The following is a 13,768-nucleotide window of genomic DNA, read 5'->3' as shown; positions in this document are numbered from 1 at the left end:
ACTAGCCTGTGGACTGGAATGACTCAGACTATATCAATACATCACAGGAAATCTAACTTTGAAGACAATAACTCAGAAACGAGCTGAGGCGTTAGATATTGCGGGTGACAACACCATTTTGATTCATATATTAAGTAGTACAAAAATCTCAATGGTGACATGAAATCCCTGAAAGTAACCAGGTTCTCCTCTGGTTGTGTCAGTAGGCATCAGTGAAGAAATCGGGGTGGAGGGGGGAGGAGAAGCAAAATCTCTCTTCCTCCATCCTCCAGAGTCAATGAATCCATCTTGGCCACAAGGCTGTCCAACCTATGTAGAGGAAGTGATTCTAAATTCAGAGTGGTGCTGAAACTCTCCAAATGGCACTGAATGTTTCTTATATAATTTTTACTGTTTTGATGTTAATTGGCTGCATTTAGTTAAATAAAACTCAATGATTGTGTTATTAACAGCTTACTAAGTGAAAGACAATCTGTTGAGAAAAACTGTTTTCAAAATTGATCTTTAGGAATACGTTTTATTTGAACATCACTGACATGTGTATTTCTCTCATATTAGTTAAAACCTGAATTGAGCACTATATCAGAAGATGGGAAGGAATACCAGCTGAGGGTAGAAAGTACAATTCCTATTGTTTGCTCGGAATTTAATGATCAAGGTTGCAAAATCTCATTAAGATTGAGAACCATCGAACAAGGTACCACACCGAGTTCCATTCGATTTATTACATTTTCATTACTAACTGATCCCCATTCTCCTTTATAGTATGTCTATGGGCTGTACTCAGATAATAAAATGTTCCATGATTATATCAAGCAATAGCTCAAGTGTATCAAAGATCTGATGTAAGGTTGAGTTGATTGGCAATGTCGTTCATGATTTTTCTTCCTGGGTTCAATCACACTATTGAATCACCTTCTCTTCGTTATCACCTGTCACCTTTCCTTTCCCTACTTCTTCCTCATTGCTCATCTCTCTTCTTCACCTCCCACTTATTCTCTCTGCTTTTTTTTTCAGAGATGGGGCAACCAGTTCTTTACAGTTTTCCAGGAGTTCAAGCTTATGAAATGCAGGTCTCACAATGAATTCTTCACACTTCTCTCCCCAGTGTAAGCTTCATGTGGAATCTTGGGTCTTAATATTCTTCCATTTAAATGACTAATCTCATGGCTATCATGGTTCATGACCCTTACACTGTAAACTTGGGAAATGAAGTCATAGACTGTGCCTAAGCAAGCCATATTCTACCTTCCCCTTAGAGAGCTGCCTAAGGAATTTGGATGTTTCCACTTTTTTTTAATGTGTATGAGAAAAAAGTGTTACCAGGATAATAAAAAGGAAAACATTTTCCCCAGGATTTTGAATTGAGCACAGTTTACTTTTATGTGACTACTGTGACTTCATACTTGTAGAGCTTCTGTGGGTGACAAGACAATGCTAAGAATTCATTTCTTCTTGAGTCTCAGGATGGCTTTTCTGTCCTGAGTTAGATTTGAAAACCCGCTTCTTTATATCCACTTTGGGACTGTGTTCTTTTTGTTTATAGAAAGAATAGAAATTATGCAAATTAACTATAACTTTTGTTTGTTTTGTTTTGTTTTTCGAGAGAGTGTTTACGTAACAGCTCTGGCTGTCTTGGAACTTGCTTTGTAGACCAGGCTGGCCTGAAACTTGCAGAATTCTCCTGAGTCCTGCACTTAAAAGTATGCACCACCACTATCTGATTGCCATCTCTCTTTTTAAAATTCTGTTTTCACTTTTTGTTACTATGTCTTCTCAAAATTCTTTTCCTTTGTTACTTAAGCACAGGATCATTTTGAGCTTCTGTATATATTAGATACCTATGAGAGGAATAAGATTATGACTCATGATCAAGAAACCCATATTGTGTTCTTCCTAATATGCATATTTATACGTCAGAATATGTATACAATTAATGTTGGTGAAACCATGGTACTAACATATTTATTAACTTATCCTGACTTTATTATTAATTACTTTTGAATTTTATCTAATACACATATGTTAGTAGCTTATTGAAAATAGTTGTGTTTATATATATTTATGGAAACATATTTAAAGCTAATATTTCTCTATAAAGATTAAGCAAATTCAGTAGCTCTATTTTAATTTAGACTAACATTACAACATATTTTTTAAATCATTTAAGAATATTGTTTTAATCTTAATGTTTCATATTAATCAAGTAACTGAGTTTGATTTGTAAATATCTGCACAAAAATTAAATGTTTTTTCCCTAAGTAGGTAAAGAACACCTAGGCTTAAATTTGGCATTATCTTCCTGCCATGTGGACCTTCACCAGAATTCTTCTTGTAGCAATGGAATATGTAGCCATGCTGCCGTGTACTACACTGCTGTGACAGACTTCTCCCGGGATGGAGACAGAGTCACAGGCATCACGGTGGAACCCATAGTCAGTGAGGATTTCCTGTGGGACAAATACGTTCCAGACAGCATCCAGGTGACTAATCAGAAAAATGACCTTCATAACGTAATATTTTAAAAGATATGTTTGTGCCACGATGTTTTCTTTAATTGTTTGGTGGGGCTGAAGGGATGGCTCAAGGGCTCTCTTTTCTCCTAGCAGGCCCAAATTTGGTTCCTAGCACCATGCAGGCCAGCTAACAACTGCCTGTGACATCTCCTTCTGGTCTTTGTCATCACCTATTCCTACTTGGCATATATACACATGTAAATATATAGACTGATTACAAAAATAAATAAACCTTTTACACTTGCTTGATATTGTTATTTTTAAAATAATTTCATTTTTAGAAACTATAAAAGTAAGAATTGATTTATTATTAATTGCACTTGCTCAATAATTTACTGCATATCACTAGCCAATAATCAATGTTAACCTTTAAACATATTTTTCTTCTGAAGATAAAAGTCAAGGACGTCCCAACAGCTTACTGCTATTCATTTACTGACCCACACATAATTACCTTTGATGGCAGGTAATGCTCTAATTTTTCTCCTTGCGTACTATTTATTTTCTTTAGTTATGTTGTTTTGTTTTAAATGTCACACTCTTTATCACTTCTTTGTCTTTGTCTATGATTTGCACATTCACTGATCTGCATCTAGACATTAGTGCATTTGTTGAATAATTTTTCCTTAACTTCAGTCATGGGTAAATAATGTAGACAAATAGTGAGCCTGGATATTTGGATTATTACAAGTGCAGATGTAATGACCATAGTTACAATTATATAATCTATAATCTGTTTTGCTTGGCCGTCTACTTGTTTGATAATGAGTCAGTTTTCATGGGGAATATTTACCATGCTGTATGTTTAAATAATAGCAGAATAATCTTTGAATTATTTTTCTTAATACTAATTCCTCTTAATTGATGACAAAAATATATATTTATTTTTTACTATGAAGTTCTTTATAGTTATTTCTGGAATTTGTAGTAAATGGCTAAAGTGATGAAGAAAGGATCAAGATGATACTGCTTTTAATGTCTGGATAGAAAGATGTAAATTTGGGGATGCTCCTCTGAGGAACTCACAAAGCTAAGGTATTTTTAAGAAGAAGACAACTCCTTGTCTAGTAAAAAAAACTTTCTTCATGCTGACAGGTGTTTTAAACATACTATGATAGTTGTCAGCAAAGTGATTCCTGAGTGAAGAGTTGTCGAACCCTCTATTATAAATAGCACTGCACAGATTTCTGTGAGAATTTAAAACTGTCAGGACTGATCTCGTATGCAGAAATCTTTCATGGTTGTCTTTGGAGAGTTAGCAGCCTCAGTGAGGAATCCTCCAGAAAGCATAGTATGATGTACTTAATCTGCGTTCATTTCATAATATTAGTTGTAAAAGATCCAGGTGACAAGCATGTTCTGAGTGCTGAGAGTTAGTAGAGAATGAAGTTAGGAAGCGAATGAAGAATATACTCTCTGCCCTGGGGATGAACTTTGGATAGAAGAAGAAATAAAGAAGCAAAACTAGCAATAGCAACGACAGTAATAAAACAGTGTTGGAAGCAAATACATGCCAGGAAGAAAATTAAAACAGGTAGGAAAGAATGAAGGTAGCGTTCATGATTAATTAAAAGAGTCTGATTATCAAAAGCCATTAAGTAGTGGTCATGTTGGACAACTGTTTCTGCGAAGAAAAACAGTTAAATGCATGCATACACAGCAAACATGTTTGCCTTTAATTAGGAAGCCTGATGGGTGGGCAGAAAGAAAAAAAGTTGTTGGAAAGAATTAAAGTATATATGGTCACATTGAGTTATTCATGAAGACAAATCAATCTACAGAATCATAAAGGTGCTGAAGATACAAATTTCTTAGTCTCATATCAAATATATTGACTGCTTATACATACATTTAAGAACTTCTTATATTACATTTATATCATTATAATACTTTATCCTGACTTTTAATGTGGTTGACTTTTACTCATACTAGGGTATATGACAACTTCAAGACGGGAACATTTGTACTTTATAAGAGTATGTCACGTGATTTTGAAATACACGTACGCCAATGGGACTGTGGGAGTCTTCAGTATCCTGTGTCATGTAACTGTGGCTTTGTTGCGAAAGAAGAAGCTGACATAGTTACTTTTGATATGTGCAGTGCTCACTTGTATGAATCTCCACAATATTTATTTGTAAGGAGCCAAGATTCATCATCAAGCAACGTTAGAATAACTGAATCTTATTTAGGAAGAAAAATCACGGTATGTGAACAGAGGTCAAATTTTAATATTCAAAATAGTTTTCTCTTTATCATTTACAAATCAAGCACTGTTATGTTTTATTATTAGTTTGTTGAAGAAAACAGCATACAGAAGGTAATGAATGAGTATGGCTAAAACACAGTATATTACATGTGCATATACAAGATATATGAGAATATCTTGCTCACTGATAGAAAAAAGGAAAGAAAATGACTTTAAATTGACTCAGATATTGGAAAAAACCTTCTTTTTTAACTTGCTATTCAAAATGGAACAACATCTTTAACAGTTCTAAATTGGCCCTTTAAAACATACTAATGTTACAGTTTTGTGAATTAATTCACAAAACTATTTGGCAGTGTCTGTTAGATGTATATTAGGTAAAATGACAATTAAAAATCAATATTCAAGAAGAGTTAAGTGGTTTTCAGATGAATAAAGTCTGTTACTACTCCAGAAGCTGGTAGATAGATGAAAGAGATAATCATAAAAATCACCAGGCAAAGGCCCCAAATTTTGTTTTATAAATGTTTTATCACTAGTATTTACAAAGATACTATTTCATACCAGTAAGCAAGATATTTATAGCTTAAGGTCATGCTGACCTTCTCATCTCTCAAAAAGCAAATTCTTGATAACTATATTTGAATTTAAATAAAAATTTAAATGTGTTAAAATTTTGTAACACTTACTGAATAATAACTTGCAAACAAAGCATTAATTATCTGAATTCTGTCATTCAAAACCAAATGTGAATCAGGGATCAGAAAAACATTTGCTATATGTATAGCACAGTAAGTATAAAGAACATTTGTGTACATATATATATATATATATATATAAATATATATAAAATCAGTAGTCAATTATAAAGCTGAATAACATCAAAAAGCACCAAAGCACCAGGTGTGGCACATGCCTCCTATCCCAACACTTTGGAAGCCAAGGTAAGAGAAGGTAAGGTGAGCTCAAGATGAGTCTGGTTTCCATAGCAAAACTCAGTCTCAAGGAAATAAAGAAATAAAAACAAAAAGATAATTTACAGAAGAATAACACTGAAGAAATGCCTAAATGTACAAAAATCAACAAAACCTTAACATATGTCATCAGCATTTGAATAAATAAATAGCTCTACCTTTCCTATAATATTTTCAAGAGTAGAGATAATGAAAAAGAATTTCAACCTTTCTGAGGGACTCTATGTGTATCTGATCAAAATTTCCACTCTGGGAGTGTGTTGTTAAGGATGTGGTCAACTTTAGTCATGCTCATTGCATCTTTCCCTGTGAGGAGGTGAGTCACTAGTTGCCATAGAAGAATTTAGTGAAAACTAAATCAAATGAGACATGTAGTTGAAAACATTATGGTCATGAATATGAGGGAGTGGACATTTGTTGATTGTTAGGCAAAAATGCAAAATGTAGAGTTTTTAGTGAGTAGGAATGGAAAGTTTGTTTATACTTGAGGAGAAATTTTCATAATGAGTGCACATCATCATCATTCTTCTTATTATTATTACTATTATTTGGTTTGGTTTTTCGAGACAGGGTTTCTTTATATCTTTTGGAGCCTGTCCTGGAACTAGCTCTTGTAGAACAGATTGGCCTCGAACTCACAGAGATCCATCTGCCTCTGCCTCCCAAGTGCTGGGATTAAAAATGTGTGCCACCACTGCCCGCATTATTTTCATAAGGGGACAAGGAGTATGTTTAAACTGAAAAAGAAACATGGATTATGTATCTTCAGTGCTTTTAGGAAAAGTCATTTTGTCAGGTATTCTTCCAGGTGGTTGCCCTCAGGACACTGTTGGGTCCAGGAGCAGTGGTTCACAATCAGATGGCACAGGCTCTTAGGGCCATTTGATCTCTGCTTGCTCTGTTGCCGCTTTCCCAGGCAACTTTTGTAACTTACAGGCAGCAAAAGAATATTGATTTGCTGCAAGGCCTTGTGTTCCTCTCAAGTGTGTTTATTAGTGTAAATGAATGACTTGGCAGAGCCATTCTATATTACATTCCTATTCTCTGAAATATGACTCTGTTAACTTTACCCTGACTAGTTTTAACTGTTTTATTCACATAAAATATCACATTTAAATTATTAAAGAAGTCACCGATCATTTGTTTCAATGATGTGCTCTAAAGAGATGGCTTCATAGTTAAGAGCACTGGCTGTTCTTCCATAGGACCCAGATTCAACTCCCAGCCCCTACATACTGGGTCACAACTGTCTACCTGTCTACAAGTCCAGTCTCAGAGGATCTGATACCCTATTTTGCCTGTGAGAGTACTAGGCACACACATCATGCACAGACATACATGCTGGCAAAACATATATGTACATGAAAATAAAAATTTCAAAAATTGAAATTGTGACCAAATTTAAAATCCACATATATAAAAATTTGAAATGTAATATTAAATGAAAGTTTTCACGTAAAATAATATCAGTGTTTCATTCTTTGTATGTATGGACAAATAACTTTCTTATATCTTTTTCCCCCTGCCATATGGTTGCTGGGGACTGAACTCAGGATGTTTGTAAGAGCAGCCAGTGCTCTTAACCTCTGCGCCATCTCTCCAGCCCTCTTCCATCTTACATACATCCTAACCCACTGAATTCAGCAGCTTCCATCCCAGTGTTCGTTTCATTGCTTTCAGGTTTGGTTCTCCTCTGGAGCGTTCATCCGTGCTGACCTCAGTGTGTGGGGTATGAGTATAACACTCAGGGCCCCTAGTTCAGACTACAGAAACACATTAGGGCTCTGTGGCACCTTCGATGAAAACCCAGAAAACGATTTCCATGACAAAAACGGGATCACAATTGATCATGACGCCAACAATTATCTTGCTTTTATCAATGAATGGAGGTGAGAATTAAGCTATTATTCATTTACTCTTCTGTTACTATAAAGTTGGAACAGTGGTCACTCAACATTCTGCCTTTTCCACAATATATTTGTGGAGAAAATATTCTTGTTCAAATAACTATCCTGTTTTTTGTCTGGAAGGCTTTTACCAGGAAGAAGCATGTTTGACAAAAGTCCAGCTTCCCAGCAGTTTCTGGAGAAGGTATCCTACTGTAGCTGTCTGTTGGGTACCCCGTCGCAGCATCTGGACAGCGGCTCTCACTTAGAAATGGCTTCCAGCTGCAAAGACCACAAGGACATCCAGTTCTCTTCCTTGATACCAGGCCTAGATATCACCTCTGAATATATCGACACAGAAGCTCTTGTTAGAAAAATAAGCACTCATGCACCCGAGGAAGAAAATAATTTGAATTTCTTACTCCAAGAAAAAGCCCATACAAACCTAACCAAACTGGAGTTACGTTTGCAGCATCCTCAAAATGAGACACAAAACCCACTGAAATTTTTCAGTAATGAGAGGCACACACAGGACTGGGAGATCAGGAGCAACCCACAAAACAGACGGAAACGACAAAACTTGAAGGACTTGTTTCCCATGTTCGATTTCCAGAGTCTCGGACAAGCCAACCTGGAAGAGTTTTCTTACTTTTTCCCTGAGGACCACACTGAGGACAGCCAGCAGGAATTTGTGCCTTCGTGGCCCACAGCCTCCGACCTCACTGAACTGAGCATCTTGGCTCTTTGTCAGCAGACTCTAGTCAACTCCAGCATCGGGAGGCTCTGTCTTCCCTTTCTTGGCAGTACACTAAACCGTGCTATAGACATGTGTGTGAATGACATTCTGCTGAAAGACGACGTGAGGTGGGCAGAAGCAGGAGTGGCCTTGTTAGAGAATGAATGTGAGAGACGGGTTCTAGAGGAAGGAAAACACGGCGTAGAAGAATACAGCAAGTCAATAGGAGGCATTCTCGAAGTGTTAAAATGCCCCAATCTATGCAGCGGCCATGGCCAGTGTATGGACTGGGGCTGTGCCTGTTTCCCAGGCTACAGTTCCTATGACTGCAGTGACTCATATGGTAGGCAAATGCTCTGATGCTTTGATATTGAAGTGGGCATCTAATTATGGAAGTGTCTTTGTCCATAGTGTTTATTAAGTCTACAGTGAAAAGTATGTCAGTTAATATTTTAATGATTTCCCCTAAGTGGTTCATCTTATTCAAAGTCAAGGCGGGTATCCCTGTAACCGCTCCACCAGCACCCTGCCATTTGATGGCCTCTTTCTGACAGATCTTGATCCTTTGCAACCACTTTCATCTCCGTTGCTATTCCCTGAAACTGCCAGGCCCACCCAGGTGCAGGGTCTTTGTACACAGTGGGTGCTCCTGTCTGCAGAGAATAACCTTTTGCCTAGACCTCATCATTTAGTGTATCTTAAACACTGTTTTATGTTGTTCTACTAAGTATACAAATTTCCTTAAAACTGTTTTTCTCTAGGTCCATATTGGGAGCTCTTTTGTCTCAGTATTAACTTTAAAAATTCCTAATAGTTTTTCCTAACATAACCTCATTTTTGAAATTTCCTATAATACATAAATATAAAATTTCTGTACATTACTGAAAATGCACATTTATACATTTTATTTTTTACATTTTAAACAATCTCTGTTCTTCCATAATAAAATTTAAGTTATATAGTGGCTTCATTTGCTTTATTCCCGTACTTCATGTAATGACACTGTATGCAAATATATCAGTCAATAGACATTTGTTGCAGATGTGACAGAATAAACTAATACAATTTTTATGAGGATTTTGACAATTCTGAGTTCATATGCTTACAATTTGTCCCCTAAGGCTAGCTGTTAAATTCACTTAGGTTTTGCCAGGACTTAGGCAGATGACTGAGCTGTTTCCCATGCACACTTCCATTTTAACAAGCAGCTCTCTCTGAGGCAGGTGAGGTGTTCCCTAAGGCCATAGACAGAGAAAGGCCACATGAAATCCAATGAACTCTGAGGGCTAAGAGAGGTATTCCCTGCCAGTGACTAATAAATTCACAGGTATGTTCATCGAACAACAAAAAATATGGGTGATACTGGAATAGGAGTGTATACACACGTTGATATTTTTTCTAATACTGAAATAATTTTTGAATTGTAAATATTGCATCACTAACTAAGCTATTTTATTACAGCACCATATATTACCTGCGATCCATCTATTTCTAGCAAACCAATGTCGCAAAAACCAAGAGGTCTATTTTATGATAGTAGTAATTTATTAACTCCACATTTTATTGATAACAAATATTACTGAAACAGTGAAATTTGTGTTTAAGAGTTATCAGGAAGAAAATTCTATTCTTTCAATGGTTAATGATAGCTCTTTAAAACAATATTATTAAATGTTTAAGTAATTAATTACTATAAATAATGTTTTGCGTTTATTTTGAAATGTTATTTGACCTATGCTTTTAATTTAGACTTTCAAGATAATAATGCAGAGGTTTTGGTTTTTTACTGTAATTCACGAAGCAAGTGCTGCTTGTTGTCATTTTCTCTTCTAAAGACATAGCTCCTGAAATTACGGAACTTGAGAATGCCGGATTCTGTGACATTCAGAAGCAGAATTGTGTTACAGCGAGAGTTTTTGGTCAAGGCTTCAAAGCATTACCGTACACCAAGTGTGAAGTTACTAAGCTAGAGGTATGACAAGCACAGACTACAGGTGCAGTGTTGAAAATAATTTAGTTATGATTTCTTTAGGTTAATTTTGTCTATCAGATACCAACGTGATTCCAGGGTGTTCAACCCACTGGAGAAAAACTGGGAAAATGGCCAAGCTGCTTTTTCAGAAAAACTACCCTATGAACTTTACTAAGTGTTTTATATTTTTGGGGGGGAGGGGACATTGAGTCATGATTTTCAGTAGTGATTGATAAAAACTAAAAGAATATCAAACTTGTTCTATGGAAGTGTCTTCCTTTCTTGAGCTAGAAAGCACAGTTGGTTGGCAATGGTTTTCAGGCACGGTCTCTGGCAGGGCGTGTAGGCAATGGAGCTCCCTGGATATGCCTTTACAACACATATACGGGGATAACTGTGCTCACTGTTCACATCTCCCTTACTATGGATTTCAGACTTTACCATACTCCCAGTCCATCCCCCATCAGTGTTTGTTTCTCAAGGCTACAGAAGCAGAACATTATTCTGTTGAATGCGAGCATATTCTTATGCAACTTGTGAATTATATCATCTTCCTCTTCTTTATTCAAGTAAAACTTATAAGGACATGTTTTTAAATTTGGGTGTTCACTTGGACAAGTTGAAAATATAAAAGAGTCCGTCATATTTTTACATTCTTACCTTATCTCTAAGGTGCTAAAGTGAAGTGTGAATCTAACACTGAGAATTTACTGAAGGAAATAATTGTTGCATATGTTTTACTTACGTAGTTATTGCACAAGGATGCTTACGCCATCTGTCATGCATAGCTCTTCTAGGGTTTCAGTATCAGTGGAGTAATATGTGGCCTTGACAGAATTGATAACATGAGATCATGTAACCATAAATGATTGAACAGAAAATTTTACAAATTTATAGTCTCTTGGAAAGTACTTCTTGTGTTTACTTTGAGATGTGTTTTATGTGCTGTGATTTTTCAGGTCTCTCCCTTCCAAACATCTGACATGGAATTTTTGAATTCCCTAAACATTATAGTGGCTTGTAAGAGAAAAGAAGTAAATTTAATTGCCAAACCCAAGGTTTTCCTATGTAAGAAATACTTACGTTATACTGAAGTTGAATCAGTCTCTGCTCTCCCTAATTTTAAAAATTGAAATATAGTTACATAGCTTTGCTCTCCTTCTCCTATATTAAACCTTTCCTATATGACTCTCTCTGCTCCTTCTCAAATTTCTAGTCTCTTATTTTTAATAACTATTGTTACATAGCAATCAAATAAGAGTTCATTTAATGTTGCTTGTACATATATGTTTATATGGCTGTCCACTTGGTGCTGGAAAAACCAACCAGCTAGGCCTAATCTTAACATCCAAGCATAAATCCTGTCCAAAGTAGGTTTTAAAGGCTTTCTTGACTCACTCTTTATCCGGCATAATTTGGCACAATTGAAAATTCATGCAGCTATAGTCTTTGGGATTTGTTGAAAGCCGCAGGCTTCATTTGAATGGATGGTACAGACATCCCCTAAGCTGATGTCTTCTCCTAGCTTCATTATTTGTTACAGCTATTCACTGCTCCTAAATGCTGTCAATGGAAAGAGCATGCACACACGCTCTCTGTCATCTGTCGTCTTTTTATTGTCTGTCCATCTATTTGTCCGTCGTCTATGTATCTATCATCTACCTTCATCATCTCCATCTATCTACTTAGCATCTCTCTAGTCTACCATCTTCAGGAGCTGACAGCAGTGTCTCTGATCCTAATGGAATGGCACGGGTTCACTCTAGTACCCTTTCCCTACCTATTTTTTCTTCACAAATAAAACCCAGTTCTCATCCCCAATACATAAACCTATTTTGTCATCCTTGACTAGATTAGATGTGGGGTTTTTGTAGTATACCTTATTTCAATCTCAGTTATCATTACAAAATGGTATATTCTATGTCTTTTCCGTTGTGTTTTTCTTCATTAGAATACCAGTGTGTATATGTGTGTGTATGTGTATATGTGTATAGAGTTTAACACATAGGATTGGATGAATATGGCTTAAATACAGTACACATGTAAGAAAGTCTCAAAAGTTAAACTATTTAAATTAAAAAGAATATCCTCAGCACATAATAGACACAAAATATAGAATATGAAGTATGTAGAAGCATATTTAGTCATCACTTTGGGTCTACATTTTTGTAGAGGGGTAGAACTTTTATCTTAAGGATGAGTCATTGGCTGCAGCCTGGTTTCACACAAGAAATCAAGAGATCCTACATTCCCCCCCATCCCCAGACAGGGTTTCTCCGTGTTGCTTACATTCCTTAAGGATAGCTATAATGACAGTCTCGAGACATTCCTCTCATTCCTCCTCTGCTAGAGGAACCACTGACAGAACTAACAGGCTGCTTCTCCATGTCTATAGATATCTGCACAACTTCAGGCTGTCAATCACAAGTCTTCAAAGTTAGGTAGACTATTCCACACAAACTGGGGTAATGTCTCTCTACTTGTCCTTTCCTGCAGACCTGAGGCACTATTAATACTACATGTTTGAAAATCTTCGTGCAATCAAAGTGTATTTTTATAAATACAAATTCAGATGTCCACAAAATACATCCTTCTAGATTTTAGTATCGTTATCAGTGTTCAGAAAATTATTCTGTCTCTTCCTCTTCACACACAAAAACATTTTATAGTACATAAAATAATAGGGAATGTTTTTTCATTTATTAAATTATATGATGTATATATTTTTATTATTCTGAATAAAACTTATTTTAATGTGTTTTTCTAATTATATATCCCATTTTCTCTGTGTGTATATATATATATATATAATTTATATTTTGACCATATGTAATTTAGTAATAAAAGTACTCTATGATTTAGAAGTAGTTAATTGACTATTCATTACACCTTCAGTATAATGGCAGTGAATGGGTGCTTGGAGCAAGTGTCTACACACAGACAGTCTTTCAAGACAGCAGTGCAGTTGATTGTCAACTACTCACTAATAGCCAGCATTTTGATACTATGGATCTCATGGGAGAAAAGTTCTTTACAAAGTTGCAATTAAAGGTAACAAATAAAAGTTGTCATTTATGCATAAACAAAATTTCCTGGTGGACTGATGAGGTAATGTTTAGAAGAAGAATTAATCTTACTGTAAAACTATATCCCACAGGTATCTAACGATGGTTATGCATTCAGTAATCCCAAGATAATGACTATATATGATGGCGCTTGTCAAATATGTGGACTCCAGGAGAATGACTCATGCATTATGAAGGTATATATCTTCTTTTCATAGTATTTAATGCATGCATTCACATGACTTTGGCATATTATGGTACTTTTCCAACTTATTGTTAGAATGGCATCAGCAAATTCCTACCTCACATTTTCATGAGTCTATCTGAAATTGATCATCTTCCTGTAGCTCTTGTGGATGTAACAAGGAAAATGTTGCTTCTTTTAGCATCTTAAGTGGCAGAATATTTTC

At 35.8% G+C, this 13,768-nt stretch overlaps 1 protein-coding gene across 1 annotated transcript in view; it reads left to right on the top strand.

The window, feature by feature from the left end:
* The window catches only part of Vwde (von Willebrand factor D and EGF domains), a 63,020-nt gene that overhangs the window by 20,188 nt on the left and 29,064 nt on the right, over nt 1–13,768 (top strand). The window contains exons 7-15 of the mRNA XM_038319439.2: nt 559–697; nt 2,266–2,483; nt 2,909–2,982; nt 4,449–4,722; nt 7,380–7,588; nt 7,730–8,664; nt 10,157–10,293; nt 13,189–13,344; nt 13,451–13,555. Of these exons, the coding sequence (XP_038175367.2) occupies nt 559–697; nt 2,266–2,483; nt 2,909–2,982; nt 4,449–4,722; nt 7,380–7,588; nt 7,730–8,664; nt 10,157–10,293; nt 13,189–13,344; nt 13,451–13,555 (2,247 nt within the window). The remainder of the gene's footprint in view (nt 1–558; nt 698–2,265; nt 2,484–2,908; nt 2,983–4,448; nt 4,723–7,379; nt 7,589–7,729; nt 8,665–10,156; nt 10,294–13,188; nt 13,345–13,450; nt 13,556–13,768) is intronic.

The sequence above is a fragment of the Arvicola amphibius genome, chromosome 2 (assembly GCF_903992535.2).
Source record: "Arvicola amphibius chromosome 2, mArvAmp1.2, whole genome shotgun sequence".
Lineage (NCBI taxonomy): Eukaryota > Metazoa > Chordata > Mammalia > Rodentia > Cricetidae > Arvicola > Arvicola amphibius.
Note: the sequence above shows the minus strand (reverse complement) of the source record. Positions and strands in the feature narration are given on the sequence as shown.